This window comes from Trichoplusia ni, chromosome 1 (genome assembly GCF_003590095.1).
Source record: "Trichoplusia ni isolate ovarian cell line Hi5 chromosome 1, tn1, whole genome shotgun sequence".
Classification (NCBI taxonomy): domain Eukaryota; kingdom Metazoa; phylum Arthropoda; class Insecta; order Lepidoptera; family Noctuidae; genus Trichoplusia; species Trichoplusia ni.
In genome coordinates this window covers 643,227-659,943 of record NC_039478.1, presented here as the reverse complement: position 1 = coordinate 659,943, position 16,717 = coordinate 643,227, and the positions used below count along the sequence as shown (strand labels likewise).

General features: G+C 39.6%; 1 protein-coding gene and 2 non-coding genes across 3 annotated transcripts in view; all 3 read left to right on the top strand.

The window, feature by feature from the left end:
• The window catches only part of LOC113500270 (homeobox protein caupolican), a 44,905-nt gene extending 40,103 nt beyond the window's left edge, over window positions 1-4,802 (top strand). Inside the window, exons 4-5 of the mRNA XM_026881025.1 lie at window positions 1,520-1,818; window positions 1,941-4,802. Of these exons, the coding sequence (XP_026736826.1) occupies window positions 1,520-1,818; window positions 1,941-2,455 (814 nt within the window). The 3' untranslated portion in view covers window positions 2,456-4,802. The remainder of the gene's footprint in view (window positions 1-1,519; window positions 1,819-1,940) is intronic.
• Window positions 4,803-12,759: 7,957 nt separating this feature from the next.
• LOC113500633 lies at window positions 12,760-14,663 on the top strand. The gene has a single exon (XR_003401224.1). It is a non-coding gene; the product is annotated as a small subunit ribosomal RNA (ribosomal RNA).
• A 417-nt stretch (window positions 14,664-15,080) lies between these two features.
• On the top strand, window positions 15,081-15,237 carry LOC113500600. Its single transcript, XR_003401219.1, has one exon. It is a non-coding gene; the product is annotated as a 5.8S ribosomal RNA (ribosomal RNA).
• The last annotated feature ends 1,480 nt before the right edge of the window (window positions 15,238-16,717 follow it).

The window sequence follows — 16,717 nt, the reverse complement described above, 5'->3', positions numbered from 1 at the left end:
ACCGATCCCCCGCGAGCTCGGATGCTGTGAAAGTGGCACGCCGTGGATAAATGAAGCTTTTTTGTTTGTAGAATACGCCTAAGCTTGACGTCGCTCTACTTTCGTATTGTCAGTCCAATTCTATGGATGTTAGCACATTCACAACTCATTTCTTCACGGGCATCATTAAAGTTATATCATCAGTAAACGATGCTCTTGCGATAATCACATATTGCACTGCAACAAGTCTTTATGTCGCCTCTCTACTTAGTGCGCACAAGTACTTTACTAAACCAATAAACGACCATTATTTATATTAAAAGCTAGGCCACTTGGGGCAACAACAAAAACAAAATAAAAACAGAATAAATATGAATTGCATTTTCTATCATATTTATTTACGAGAATCTCGTTCAATGGGGATCGAGGAGAATTAAGTCAACAACAAACTTAACAATGGAGAGTGCTAGTTCATTTGCAGCGCGTTTTACATGAACCCCAACCATATTTGTTGCGCTAAAGGTTCAAAATCGATTGGGAGATTATAAGACAAGGGGCGCTGCCCGTCACTTCTGCGATTTAAGTGACAGTTTTATTAATTTCCCACTACTCATCCCTATTTTCCACCCTTCTCAGTTTCCGACAACGCTGCAAAGGCAGCATATGGTACCGGCAAAAGTTATAAAATTTTTATCACGACACACTCGTGTAATTTACTTTTATCAAAATAGGTTTTAGAATCAAACCATTAATTTCGCCAAAACAAAACGTATTGTTACTTGCGTCTTTTTTTCTAAATTAACCTACTTGGCTCAATTTACAAAAATATTCAATCAATTCTCATTTTTTTCATTTCCATCTTTAAAAACTAAATTTTATATTAATGTTAATTAAGTTCCCGCAGCATCATCATATCGATAAACACAACGTCAGTGGGGCCAGCACTTGCTCACCGTACCCTAACACTACAGTGTAAACAAGTGACACACGGCGAGAATTAACTTAAATACAATTTATATGGATACTGCATCTTAATAAAGATAGTACAATTCAAATAATGGCGCATGGTCCACCAACAAATGCGTACGTAGCTGTGTCTGAGATAAGCTGCAGCTTAACGCTGGCACAGCAGTCGATGGCTTATCTCGATTTCAATTATTATGCTGGCGCTTTCATTGGTTCGGCGTGGCGATCACCGAGCGACCGGGAGGGCGCGCGATAGGGATTGGGGCGGTCTCGATTCACGTTATCTGAAATCTCGCCCAAATCGGACTTTGCCATTATACGCTTGATTATGTTCTAAAAATTTAGCGCCGCCGCTTTTACAGTAGCAGCACATTATAAACCTTAAGGCTCGGGCTGGCGTAATCTAAGCACTGTTATATAAGTTTTCCTAGAACATTACAAACATTTTCCTTACTTAGGAAGCAATTTTGTCATCATCTTATTAAAATAGATACATTATACTGTCTCTCATAATAACACATGGTGTATATCTGAGTCTGCGTAACAATTTGCTAAATTTTATTATTGTTCTCAGGTATGGAATGGATCTAAATGGAGCACGTAGAAAAAATGCTACCAGAGAAACTACAAGCACTTTGAAGGCATGGCTGAACGAACACAAGAAGAACCCATACCCCACGAAGGGCGAGAAGATCATGTTGGCGATCATCACGAAGATGACGCTGACGCAGGTGTCGACGTGGTTCGCGAACGCGCGTCGCCGCCTCAAGAAGGAGAACAAGATGACGTGGGAGCCGAGGAACAGAGTCGATGACGACGACAATAACAATGACGACGATGACCATAAAAGCACCGATGGAAAAGACGGTCTAGGTACGTACCCCAAAAATTTTATACATATGTATTTTCGCTTAACAGTTTTATGTTAGTGTGTTTTTTTTTCTTTAAACGTTTGGGTAGATTTTCCGTTTTCTGAATTATAGTTTCTCTTTTAGATGGAAAAGACTCAGGAACGGGCTCTAGCGAAGATGGAGATAGACCACAACAGAGATTGGATATGCTTGGTCAAAGAACAGAGTCGGAATGGTCCGAATCTCGCGCCGACAGTGGTCCTGAATCACCTGAGCCTTATGAAAGGCCCATTCATCCAGCTTATCAGCATTTACCTTCTCGTGCTCCACCGGGCAGTACCCCAGCTTCAGCTAAACCAAGAATATGGTCACTAGCCGATATGGCAAGCAAAGAAGGGGAAGCACCGGCTCCGCCGTCCCCGGCATCTGCTTTCTACCAGTCCGCAGCAGCGGCAGCCGCGGCCCGGCTGGCCCACCCGTACAGCCGGCCGGAGCTGTACCGCGGGCTGTACCCGCCGACCCACCCGGCCGACGTGGCCCTGCTGGAGTACTCGCGGTCGCTGGCGCTGGCCGCACCGGCCCCGGCCCCGCCGGCTCCGTCGCCGTCCTCGTCGTCCACCTCCTCGCTGGCCGAGCCGCCACCTCCTCCCCGCGCCTGACCGCTGGCCCCCCGCCCGCCGCTGGCGCATCGACAATAAATTCGATCTCTTCTGATGAGTGCCGCGAGGGTCTTCTCAGCCTGTAAATAGCGCGATAGACTAAATAATATAAATATGTATACATACGTATAAATACGTGATAATAATTATTATGCACCGGTAGAGAAGCTTAGATTTGTGATAGTGGACACATGCGAGCGGTGCGCCACCTGCCGCCGCCCGCGACGTGAGGTTGACAACTCGCAAACGACGTCGACGCTGCGCCTGCGCCGACCGACCGACAATACTAGGTGCTATACAAGTTGGACCTTGCGACATGTTGCTGTAGTTCTTATTGGAGGTGGTTAAACGAAGTGATTTGATTCAAAAATAGGTATTAATATGTGTTAAGTTTCTTATAGATAAACAACACTGTTTTAGATTATTATTTGTACGTAGTGTAAATTATTATTTCAAATGTTCTACTTATATTTAGTGCCTAATTACGTCCAGTGTTTCTATTGTTTGATAGTTTCTTGAAATATCTAACATTCGAATTTTAATATTTATTGATACGAGGTCAGTAGAATAACGAGTCGTTAATGTAAGTTTTTTATCTACAATATATCAATATTATATCAGATTTATTGAGGATTTCGGAAAATCTGTATAGCTTTTCTAGTCAGAAGACTATGATTGTCTGTGTTAAACATTAATGAAATTACATAACTGTATCTTAATATTCAATTAACACTTTAGTTATTAAATGATTTCCGTTTGAGTGGGGCTGATGTGACACAAGTCGATAATACAACAAAACAGTAATTACCACACAGCAAGTCATGAAGCATAGATCGTGTATTAGTACTTGGTCTGATAGTCACAGAATATTCACATTAAATTGTAAAGTCAAAAGTTTTTAGCCACGTGGGACCAACGAAACGTGAAATGCGGAAGAGAGTCGAGTTTCCTGCGAAATTAAAATAATTAGACTCCAAATAAAAGTTGCTCGCGGTCATAGTATCTACATAATTGTAGACAATTTATTGTCACAATTAAAATATCTAGCATTAATTTTAACTTTTGTTTGCGTACTCCAGCACATATAAAAGTTGAACAAACCGTGTTTGAGTTACATACGCATAACTAGGTACCTTATTTCCATTTCATATCGTGCCAACTTTTCCTATTATTATAACTATTTTAATAATTTTTTTGGTTACTAATAATTTTATGCATTTATATTCGTGCTTTCGATTGTATTAATAGGTTAAAGTATTTTAGAAGAATTTGTGCCTAGTTTAAAAATAACAATATTTAATTATTGAGGTAAGTTTAGTGGCGTATTGTTGAAGGAAATTATTAATTTCAAGTATTTTTCGTTATGAGTAAGGCACCGGCACGCCAAATACTGTTTTCTTTTTAATTCAGTACTATTGACATTTTATTTTAGAAATATTAATGTTTAACACGAGTTAAAGTAGGAACGCAGACATAAATAGATCTGAAATTATTTAAAAGTTGAATCATAAAATAATATTCTCCAACCGTTATGAGTAAAGAATAATTAAATAAAGAAGGTAGCCACTGTTGACAGGTTTTCGTGACTTTTTAACGCAAAAATATGTTTTGACAAGACAAAAATTTGCGAAAAAACATCGTACGCTAATGTAAACACAATCCAATATCGCTTGTGGCAATTTCCAGCCTTGTTCAAAACGGAAATTTGTCTCATCATAAACATTTACGCAACATTCGTCTTCGTAGCAATTCGGCATAAATACAAATGGCCTTGTATGAGTGTAAACTTTAAAAGAATGTAAATTTACATCGTCGATTTGTTTCTAAGCATTGTATAATTTCTTTTTTCAATATTCTAGAGACTGAAAGTCCAAAATTGAGTCTATAGTTTTGTACATACGTCACTGTTGTAATATTGTAATAATAACGTGAGTATTTAAGAAAGGTAAATGCAATAAATTTTCTGTATTAGAAATCCTTTTGATGTAAATAAAACGCGGATGGAAGACGTTGATCTTCAAAGTAGTTATTAACGAGAATAATATATATTCGAATTTAGACGATACACGAATATGTATTGATGGCAATGTATATTTTCATTAAACAAAAATATTTACATTTTAAATTCACATTAACTTTAATGTCAACAACTTAACTGTAATTGTAGAGCGTTGGTGTCTTTGAACATGTAGAGTCAGATATATTTCTAATATAAATGGGTTAAGTTAAACAAATAATTGATGTTAAAATATTACATGTTGTATCATTTTGTTAGCTTCGAACGTCTTTTAACCGTTTTCCCAAAAAGGTGTGTGAATAGATGCAATAAAATTTAATACAGAAAGATTTTTGGTTGTTTCGAATTATTTTATCCCCGTATCAATTTACCTTTTATATTCAAATATCTAAAATATTAATCACGATTAATTTTAACAGTAATGGAGTCAAGTAGTTATTATTTCAAGAGGTTATAATATCACAAAAACTTGGTCATACCGGTTCATGTTAAAATAACATTTGCTTTTATCTGTCTATTGTTCTACTGTCTGACCTACTAACATTTAAGTTCTCCCATGTCCAAAATATTAATAGCCACAAAGAATAAAGGTGGAAATGCTACTTATATAATAAAAATAAAAACGTCTAAGAAGTATGTTCTACATGAAATTTATTAATTAATTTTAATTAGAATGGAAAAATTTACATCTATTGCAGCATCGATTACATTTTTAACATGAAATTTTGCAGAGTTACAGAACACAGAAGGTTCGAATATTAGTTTAAAGTAAACTTATAAGAAATTAATTTACAAAAAACAATTAATCATTACTATTGACATATACATTAAACATGGTAATTTTTTAAGGCTCTACAATACTTTTCTCATAGACAGAGTATAAAATTAGACTCCGTTTACCGAAGAGAGCAAAAACAGTGCACACACACATTACAGTAAAAAAAAGAAACAAGAATTTAACAAAGAAAATTCTGCGTAAATGGACAAGCGTTAAAGATGATCGAATCTCTCTAATAACGTGTATGGAAGTGCCATTTTTTTTATTATTACAGGAATTAAAATATACATTATACAAATTAAAACAAGAAACAAATTAGAATATAAAAAACACTTTCATAAATTTATTTCACAGTACTTCTGGCATACCGACAAAATCTTCGGCCATCCATCCGCAAACGGATCAGCTGTTGGATTAAGATCCAAGAGATCATTAAGCACAGCTAGAGTGCGTGGGATTGGCGACTTAGCACGTGCAACCGTACGACATGCAGGTACGGCAAAGAGTCTGTGCTTTTTGCCCCTGCAGCATTTATCTGGGACATAACAGTCATAAATGAAGTGACTAATTGAAAAGAAGTTTCATAGTTTAATGTCATTTATCTGATTCCTATATCAAACGTAATAAAATTACATTTTTTTTCGAGGGTTTCGTGTTATCATACTTTATTACATATGGAGTCTTTTTTTTTCGACGCTTCATTGGGCATCGAGAGAAACCGCGACGACGATGGTGGAGGTTTAACCTGAAAAAAGAAAGAAAAATCGGGCAAGTTTTACAAAAATAATTTGAATGATTATATCAAACTGTTAACAATGTTTTCTACTTTATTCTGATCTTTAGCCCAGATGTTCATCTGTGATCACGTATGGAGAGAGTCAAGATTAAACGAATGTTTAGCTTAGAGAAGTACTACGGTATTAAATTGAAAAGAAACACATAATAGACTAATAATCCAGTTGGGATAGTCTTTCTAGTGTAGCACAGTTCTATATCATTTTAAACTTTAAAATCACAAAAGAAAATAGATTACGAAACCGAAGAAAAATATGTTATCAATGGCATGAAGATTTTAGAAAGGAGAAATATGCAATAGCTTAATGAAGTGTCAAGCTAGTACTGACTTGGTTATGACATAAGTACACAAGTTATTAGTAAACGTAGTAGAGAATTAGTAAATGCTTAAAAGTCTGTTAAATACATATAAATTGAATAGTATGGTCAAAATAGCTGATACATGCTTTTGGTTTGACTTAAGAAAAGTAACATGACCCACCCTAAAAGCCTTACATCCAAATTTGATATATTACAAAATTCCCTCATCATATAATGAGATGAAATACAGTTCCATGAAGCAAGTATTAAGTTCAACGTTCACCGCAACAGCAATACGACATTCGAGAGAGCCTTCAACTGTTTAATTTTATTTCGAAACTCGATTTAAAACTCGTTAAATATTTTGTATCGCAGCGCTACCGCTGTGGTGAGCGACGAGCTTTAGCGCTTCGTGTAGAGTGCAGCTATACAAAGTAACCCTAGTACTGCCGCATAAATCCACGATGTATCTAATTATGATGACTACCCTTGACCAGCAGTAAATCTACTTAAAGTGTAACAATAAATCAATCAACGATTACTGGGACAGTCGCACGTATGGGTACAATATAGCTCATCGCGCCATCCGCCCAATTAGACATCAAAGCATTTCAACGGTGAACACTTTATTATGAAAGTGCACAAATTTTCATGAACGTAATTGGGCCGAAGTCTAACAAAATACGCATAAATCATCGATGTAGAGTGCTTTGATGTGACCGTGTCCGGAGTGACGTCACACCGCCCTCTGATATGTCGTACATTCATTATTTGCTCACGTATACTAGATGAAAGGCGACCACAATATAAATAAACAAATCGTGGAACAGCCTATGGCGACGTTGAAAGACCGTCATGACGGAATTATAATGGAATTCATGAGAACTACATGCACTCAAAATGTGTTAATAACTTTCAATTAAAGTGTTAACGATTCACTTATCATAAATTGTAATTCGTGTTATCAAGTGTTTATAATAAGGCGTGAAAAGTTAGTGAAATAAAATACGTCGTTCGTCGGTACAAGTCGAGATGTAGTCGCCTCTCACGAACTCATTTGTGACGTCATCGCTCTTCACTTTATTACGATTCAGAAACATGATTCACTGACAAGTGACTTGCAGGAGAAAACAAATGGTTCCTTCTAAGTGACAATCAGGAGCACGTCAGTGTGGATTCCGATCATATATGAATAGGCTGAAAATTACATGAGGTGGGGATCGATGTACTGGGCCACGGTCGTCGATCGAACACGCGACCGCTAACCTTTAAAAAAGAAACAAAGCGTCATTTATACCTCTACTTACATCACAGTGGATACAGCAAGAAAACTAAAATTCGAACAACTTACAGAGCCCTTTGAAAAGCGAGCTGCACTCATAACTTGTTTCGTTCAATTTTACGACATAAAAGTCGAGAAAAAAACTCATTTTTTTATTCACTTTAAGGCCTAGCACTTGCAAAGCACTAAACATAATTTACGAATAAATTATCTCTCATCATAATATACAATTTATTTGTCAGAGTAGGCGGTGTATGCACATTAACAAGCATGTACACAATCATAGAATCGTGCCGTCACCAAGCAACCTAGCTGCAAGCATATTTTATTATTTACCTATCGTATGACGTAGGCAACATTCACAATATTACCTTTGACACGAAAGGTCAATGTAACTGTAAATAATAATTACGAGATGATAATGACGTCACAACTTAGTTATGCAAATTAAGGTATATATAAATCAAACGTGGAAATTAATTGAATTTATTTCCCCATAGAAAATGCGTTATTCTTGAGGTGGAATTATAGCTAGAAAAAAATAGTTTCAGTCAATGAAAAAAAGGAGGATTTTTAAGAGTAAAACTGCTTCTGAAAACAAAATGAATGACATATGCGAAAGCCGAAAGCACAAGCTTTCAACAAGTTCTGATCAAGCCCGCACTTGAACACTATTAAGAAGATTCGAAATTTACGAAATTCGGTATTCGTTAACATATACATCTATTTGTAGAAAAGATCAAAATTGTGTGGACAAACCATAGCTGAAACAGCAAAGAAAACAACAATAAAAAAAAATAAACAAAACATAATTTCACAAAAACACGTCAATTTACTATCCTCATTCTCTGTTTAAGTTGCTTGTTTTGCCCCGAATGGACTGACTTCATCTACATTTTCATTGGTCCTTTGATTTAGTGTAGACGCCAGTTTTATTTGTTACATACGGCACTAAAAGTCTCGTAAAATGACCCATACATGCATGAGAAAATTGCTTTGAAACTTGTTTTTGGTAAGGCGTAAGCAAACGCAGCGCACATCTCGCGTACTTTTTTCATTCGTTCAAATCAATACTGCCTTGGTCTGTTGAATGAATATTAGTTTAATTATTTGTTTAGAAAATGTTTGACAGTAAACTCCACAACAAAAGAGTCGCCTTCTTTCTAATCGAAAGAAAAAATCGGGTGCTATCTAAAGTTACGTTCAATTTTTTTCTATTAAATTCATCTGTTTTCAAACGATCGGAAAATAATAAGGAATTACTCAATCTTTCCCAGGCCGAGAACACATTTTTACGGAGTGAGTCACAGTCAATTAAGTATTTAAGTTCATAATTCAATTACAAACTCTCACGCAGCAATCACGCGGCATTGTCACCTCAAGATGCTCGCTTTGTCGAACCTGTACCAGACTATATCGCCGTCATTCGGTTCTTATAATAAAGCTATCGAAACGATTCATTATGTTAAAAGCAAATTCTAACGTCGCATCGCACTAAGTGACTTGAGGATTTTATTCAAACTCGTGAGAGTGATATACGCTGACCGACAAGAACGTAAGGAAAAAACGACTTATTTTTACAAAGGCGCTCAGAGCAACGTGTTGTGTAAATAGTCCAACATGTTTCTATAACAAAGAAATCTTAATAGCCGATGACGGGCAAAAGTCAACATAACAATCTACGGGTTGATTGCTCATAATTTTATGTGCACACTTGGACGTAGGTGCTTGGTAATAAAGCCCACTTCCTCGTGAGTTAACTTTAACGTTTACGAAGGCTCTCGAAAATTTGTAAGTTATGTTTCTGTTTATAGGATTAGCATAAAACATGGTTATCTATTGCATACCTGGTTACTAAAGCGTTGTTCGAACGTCGCGATACAGTCTCATTGTACAAGAATTATAGCAATGAAATAACGACTTTAATGACATATATTTACAGCTGTTTTTTAGCATCACGCTCATGGAGAATCCTTGAGGCAGGAATTCCGATTTCGTAGCGGCGACTGCTATGCCATCTAAAATATTGGACATCTCCATCTTGGTTGGTGTTTTGCTCTTTCTGTGGTCACAAACAATGAGTCGGGATCGTCAAGGGAATGTATGCATACTTTAAAATATGTTAAAACCTTTCTCCCACGTGTATAAGTACAATTTCATGCAAGTAAACCTGGTGAGGATGGATAACACAGCATACTTGGTCTAAGGCTACCTTTTATTGTACTTCGTAATTATTCTATTCGCTTTTATTTTTGGGTAGGAAGTAATGTCCCTATGTTAAAGTTTAAGTCAAGGCAATTAACCTGATGAACCAGCGACTTTGCTAGACGTTCGTATTTCCTACAAACAAATTTTATTCTTGCTAAAATGTTAATACAATAGATAAATAAATTAGGGACAAGTCTTCATATTAACATTCAACATAAAATCGTCTTTTGCTCGTATCTGAATCGTGATCCGTTAAGGATGGCAAAAACGAATCAGCTCTATAAAAGATGCATAATTTAAACTTTTTAATTCCTGGTAGTATTGTGATTTTGTGTTAATATTCTGCTACTTATTTCAGTAACATCTTTCATAAATGACGTCATTATAAATTAAGAGAACATTGTAAACTTGTTTTTTCTTTTTACTAATTGAATGGATCGATACAAACATTGGATTGCAATTTAGTTAATTTAATAATTGATTTTAGTTTTTATAAATTTTTGGTTGTTAATATTTCTCGTTATTGTAATAATAAAATAGTATCAATCAATTATTTTTATTGAATATTAGTATTATCAATTTAACTATTTTTGAAATGGTTTTCAACCCTAAAAGTGAACTAAGCTCCCACCCAATTCTACGGGGCATCTGAATGACGGCTTGTATTATTTTTTGTAAGCATGCCATGTCATCGGAACGATTGTGGTCGGTTCCCTATGATTTATCGATGTCCATATTACAAATACGACACAACATTATGCGATTCTTTATTTCTTCTTTAAGCCATATTAGTATTCCGCCAACAATCCTGTCCAACGTTGGTTTTGTCATACCGACTAAATGTTATTTTGTTGGAATCTCAAATAAACAATTGTTGGCCTTTTTTTCATAGGTTTTATTTACAATATAAATTAATGCGGGACTTCAATCAGCGCTGACCAAGACAGTTGGCATATTTAGAGCGCTCATGAATTAAAACCGTCAGATTATGTTTTCTTCGATTTCAAATACAACTTAATTTGTACGCAATAATTAAAACAATTAGGAGATTGTCCGCATGATACGAGTGCCTTTTGTATGCTTATTGATGTGTTTTTGTTGTGCGATGATGCGGTGGAACAACGAAGCTTAAATCAGGATGGTAGAAATATTGGAGACAATCGATCGGTAGGTGGAGTAAGGGAATCCTCACAAGAGCTCGTTATAAATCTCTTTCAGCACGCATGGCAATTAATTGACTGGTGACACTCCATCGCATTGCCGCGGAGTCTTTATGTGGTCAAGCGGTAATTTGCTGCAGCCCCGCGCTTGTGCCCAACCCGCGCGTACTTCATTCCTATACTATTCCAACAATCTATTATTTATGACTGTCGTACTGTACAGTTATTTGTCACTTCATTGTGTGACACAATCAATATTTACGAGTTTCTGATTTAATTAGTATTTATTACACTATTATAAAAATATTATTGATTGTTATTAAAAACTCCATTTCCTACAATACACTACAAGTGCACCCACTATAATGGTACGCCGAAGTCCATTTCTTGATTATCACACTAACGTTATCACTCTCGCATCATAAAAGATTTTAATTTCGAAATTATCTAGGCAGCTCCCTAATTATACACAAACGAATGTGTTTTAAGATTCGCCAGGCCCGTACTTAGTTTAAGAATAGTTGTTTTCTTAATGAGCTAATGCAGGCAGTAAAGAGTTTTATGTCTTTCTTTATAGTTTGCTTGAATTAACTAAGCACTGTAACACATTATTAAAATTTTTACTTCGTTAGTTACATTATGTGCGCCACGAATTTCACGCGTAATGATATGTTAATATATGTATACCACGATAAACACATACAACAAAAATATAATCTCGTAATTATGCTAAATCTTTAAACGGGTCCGCGTACAATCAGGGCGTGAAGTTCAAATTTTCATTTAGCTGCGCACTTTGCGTTATTTGAAAGTGACCCTAAATCCCGCGTCCTCTGTGCAGATAATTCTTAATTTGCATATTAACGAGAAACTTTGCATCGGCAATACCGAAAAATTCCGGAGGTCGAGTGTGAACGGACAGGTGGCGCGGCCGACTAATGCCGGAATATTTCTCAAATCCTCGAGCGCTGTCGGCGCCGACGGTATGTTGTTGCCCTTGATAGCTTTCTCGTTTCAGGGAAGCTTCATTTTAAAGGATTCTACAGTCCCGAAGCTCGTGAATTTAAATTTTTGATGGCCTAAAAAAATCATATCATATTATTATATATATATATATAAGTGTATATATATATATTCGTATGTAAGTGTGTAGTACTGTGTGTGTTGTGCGTTTGTGTAACTTCAACTGTGTGGACCGTCGGTTCGTAACAACGTTACGATTCGTTAACGGTTCAAATGTTATAAAATATGACTTTAATCGTGACGTGATCGATTCAAACGCGCACGGATACGCTAATGTGAATCTTTCGCGAGTTCAATCACGATTATTTATTTTTGTGTAAATAGTATTGTTCTATATACGCATTATTATATGATTACATATATAAACTAAACAATGAATATAGTGAATACGGACTCTGTACAATCCGGGCAATTAAATCGTTGTTTGACGTATTTTATTATGTTAACCGAGATTATTATTAAAGTGAATGAAATCGTGTCTCGATACGAACGTTCACCATCGGGGTTTTTTCATTATATTGTACCCTTATAGGCGTCGTCGTAGTCGTCGTCGTCGTCGTCGAAAACAATATTCGTCTCAATTATTATACGAGCTCGCCCGTACAAGCGTCTGCGTTAATCCGTCGACGCGCGGGAATGAGGATTTCTCGTAAGTATCGATATAGAGAGAGGACGGTATACGTGTGTACCACCGCAATCGAAAATCGAAACGAACGAGAACGTCTTTCATATGAATGAAGCTCCCTGGTTGATCCTGCCAGTAGTTATATGCTTGTCTCAAAGATTAAGCCATGCATGTCTCAGTGCAAGCCGTATTAAGGCGATACCGCGAATGGCTCAATATATCAGTTTTGGTTCCTTAGATCTTACTCAGTTACTTGGATAACTGTGGTAATTCTAGAGCTAATACATGCAATCAGAACTCTGACCAGTGATGGGATGAGTGCTTTTATTAGATCAAAACCAATCGACGGATGGCCATGTGTCTGAAGTCGTTAATTTTGATGAATCTGGATAACTTTTGCCGATCGCATGGTCCAGTACCGGCGACGCATCTTTCAAATGTCTGCCTTATCAACTTTCGATGGTAGTTTCTGCGACTACCATGGTTGTCACGGGTAACGGGGAATCAGGGTTCGATTCCGGAGAGGGAGCCTGAGAAACGGCTACCACATCCAAGGAAGGCAGCAGGCGCGCAAATTACCCACTCCCGGCACGGGGAGGTAGTGACGAAAAATAACGATACGGGACTCTTACGAGGCCTCGTAATCGGAATGAGTACACTTTAAATATTTTAACGAGGAACAATTGGAGGGCAAGTCTGGTGCCAGCAGCCGCGGTAATTCCAGCTCCAATAGCGTATACTAAAATTGTTGCGGTTAAAAAGCTCGTAGTTGCATTTGTGCGCCGCGCTGTCGGTGCACCGCATCCGCGGTGATACTGACACGTCTGCGGAGCATATCGTCGGTGAGCCGGTGGTAATACGCCGGTTCAATATCAAAATCCTATCGCGGTGCTCTTCGGTGAGTGTCGAGGTGGGCCGACAATTTTACTTTGAACAAATTAGAGTGCTCAAAGCGGGCTCAAAATGCTGCTTGAATATTTCGTGCATGGAATAATAGAATATGATCTCGGTTCTATTTTGTTGGTTTTCAGAACTCCGAGGTAATGATTAATAGGGATAACTGGGGGCATTCGTATTGCGACGTTAGAGGTGAAATTCTTGGATCGTCGCAAGACGAACATCAGCGAAAGCATTTGCCAAAGGTGTTTTCATCAATCAAGAACGAAAGTTAGAGGTTCGAAGGCGATTAGATACCGCCCTAGTTCTAACCGTAAATATGTCATCTAGCGATCCGCCGACGTTACTACAATGGCTCGGCGGGCAGCTTCCGGGAAACCAAAGATTTTGGACTCCGGGGGGAGTATGGTTGCAAAGCTGAAACTTAAAGGAATTGACGGAAGGGCACCACCAGGAGTGGAGCCTGCGGCTTAATTTGACTCAACACGGGAAATCTCACCAGGCCCGGACACCGGAAGGATTGACAGATTAACAGCTCTTTCTTGATTCGGTGGGTGGTGGTGCATGGCCGTTCTTAGTTGGTGGAGCGATTTGTCTGGTTAATTCCGGTAACGAACGAGACTCTAGCCTGCTAAATAGGCGTCGTCATTTAGGTGTGCGTGGCTACGCGTCACGCAACTCACTGGCGACGTATTAAAATTCTTCTTAGAGGGACCGGCGGCTTCGAGCCGCACGAGATTGAGCAATAACAGGTCTGTGATGCCCTTAGATGTCCTGGGCCGCACGCGCGCTACACTGAAGGAATCAGCATGTTCTCCCTGGCCTAGAGGCCCGGGCAACCCGCTGAAACTCCTTCGTGCTGGGGATTGGGGTTTGCAATTATCCCCCATAAACGAGGAATTCCTAGTAAGCGCGAGTCATAAGCTCGCGTTGATTACGTCCCTGCCCTTTGTACACACCGCCCGTCGCTACTACCGATTGAATGATTTAGTGAGGTCTTCGGACCGACACGCGGTGGCTTCACGGCCGTCGGCGTTGCTGGGAAGTTGACCAAACTTGATCATTTAGAGGAAGTAAAAGTCGTAACAAGGTTTCCGTAGGGGAACCTGCGGAAGGATCATTAACGATGTACCGTTTTAACGTGCACTGCGTACGCGAAACGATGTCACATTAATGTTCTCCAAATACTTAAAACGTTCGTCGACACTTTTATCCAATCGTATCGATGAACTTTTAAAAAGAGACCGAACCGACAGGCGTTCCATGGCTTAACTGTCCGGGCGCGCCGGTCGTTCGTCTCGCGTCGCGTACAATCGAGAGTTTTATGCTTCGTTACGATACGGTTTAACATAAAATCCGCAAACCGTGAGAAACATATAAGCTTTAGGTGGATACGCGTTCGTTAACGTTCACTCTCTCTCGTTGCAGATTACGCGGTGTTCCGCGACGGGGGTAAATGTTTTTTTTTTTTTTTTTAGATATATTAAAAAAAAAAAATTCTTTATTTATCGTAACATGGGTAATAATTTTGTAAAACTATTACCCTGGACGGTGGATCACTTGGCTCGCGGGTCGATGAAGAACGCAGTTAACTGCGCGTCATAGTGTGAACTGCAGGACACATTTGAACATCGACATTTCGAACGCACATTGCGGTCCGTGGAGACACATCCAGGACCACTCCTGTCTGAGGGCCGGCTGTATAAAGTAAACATGCCACATTGCGCATTATGATCTCGTATCCCTATACGATACGATCCAGAAGCGCATTTGACGGCCATCCGTCGGTCCGTTTCGCTTGATAAGTGTCGTCGCTGTTTACGCTTCGCTCTTTCGGGTTGAACGTTGTTACCGACGGTCCGTTCAAAAATAACGCTCTATACGATAGATAGGACATTTGTCGAACGACGTGTCTGACGCTCTTGCACATTTAACGACGTGTATTTGCGTTTTACGCGACGGACGTACAATGATCGCGAGTAAGCGTATCATGCGTCTCGACGTCTCGTCGAGATGCGTCTGCGCGATCGCGACCCTTCGGTCGGTCTAACTAACCAGAGGGGGTCGAGGTGCTCAAGGTCCTAGTATACAATGTCTACGTGTTCGACATAAACACATGTCCGTATATCGTTCGAGATACTAGTAGGCGGACTCGACGTCCGAAGAGCGCATCGACGCCGTAGTCGTTCATAAGAATCTAATAGCGCCGTTAAAGCGTCGTTTTATTCTAGTGTCCGATTGCGTCGTCGTAACGCTGACGGATATCGCGTCTGCCTCATTTTTTTATCGTTGGCCTCAGATCAGGGAGGATCACCCGCCGAATTTAAGCATATTAGTAAGCGGAGGAAAAGAAACTAACCAGGATTTCCTTAGTAGCGGCGAGCGAACAGGAAAGAAGCCCAGCACTGAATCCCGCCGTCGTTCAGGCGGCGGGAGATGTGGTGTTCGGGAGGTTCCGCTTTCTCGTCGCGATCGCTCCTGTCCAAGTTCGTCTTGAACGGGCCGTTTTCCCGTAGAGGGTGCCAGGCCCGTAGCGACGGAGGATTGCGGCGAGAGGGACTCTCCTTAGAGTCGGGTTGCTTGAGAGTGCAGCCCTAAGTGGGTGGTAAACTCCATCTAAGGCTAAATATTACCGCGAGACCGATAGCGAACAAGTACCGTGAGGGAAAGTTGAAAAGAACTTTGAAGAGAGAGTTCAAGAGTACGTGAAACCGTTCAGGGTAAACCTGCGAAACTCGAATGAACGAACGGAGAGATTCATCGTCATTCCTCGGCGTACGGACGCGCGCCTCGATGTCGCCGATCTCGGTCGGCTGGCACGGGTCGCGTCCGTCGACGTCCGGGACGGCGTGCACTTCTCTCTTAGTAAATACATCGCGACCCCTTCGATGTCGGTCTAAGCGCCGTACGGGAGCCCCGCGTGCCCCCGTGCTGGGTAGTGGACCGCGACGGTGGCCGACCGGCCGTCGGACGGTAGTCTGACGATCGCGCACGCGTTTTAGACGCGTCCGGCCCGACGCAAGTCAACGTCGTATCCAACGTCTACGCCAAAGTGCGGACGTAGGTGCGGCGCGTCTGTCGTCGCAGCCGTGTTGTCACGGACTGTGCGCGTCTCTGTCTGCGATGATTCAGTTTCGGGCACTCGCAGGACCCGTCTTGAAACACGGACCAAGGAGT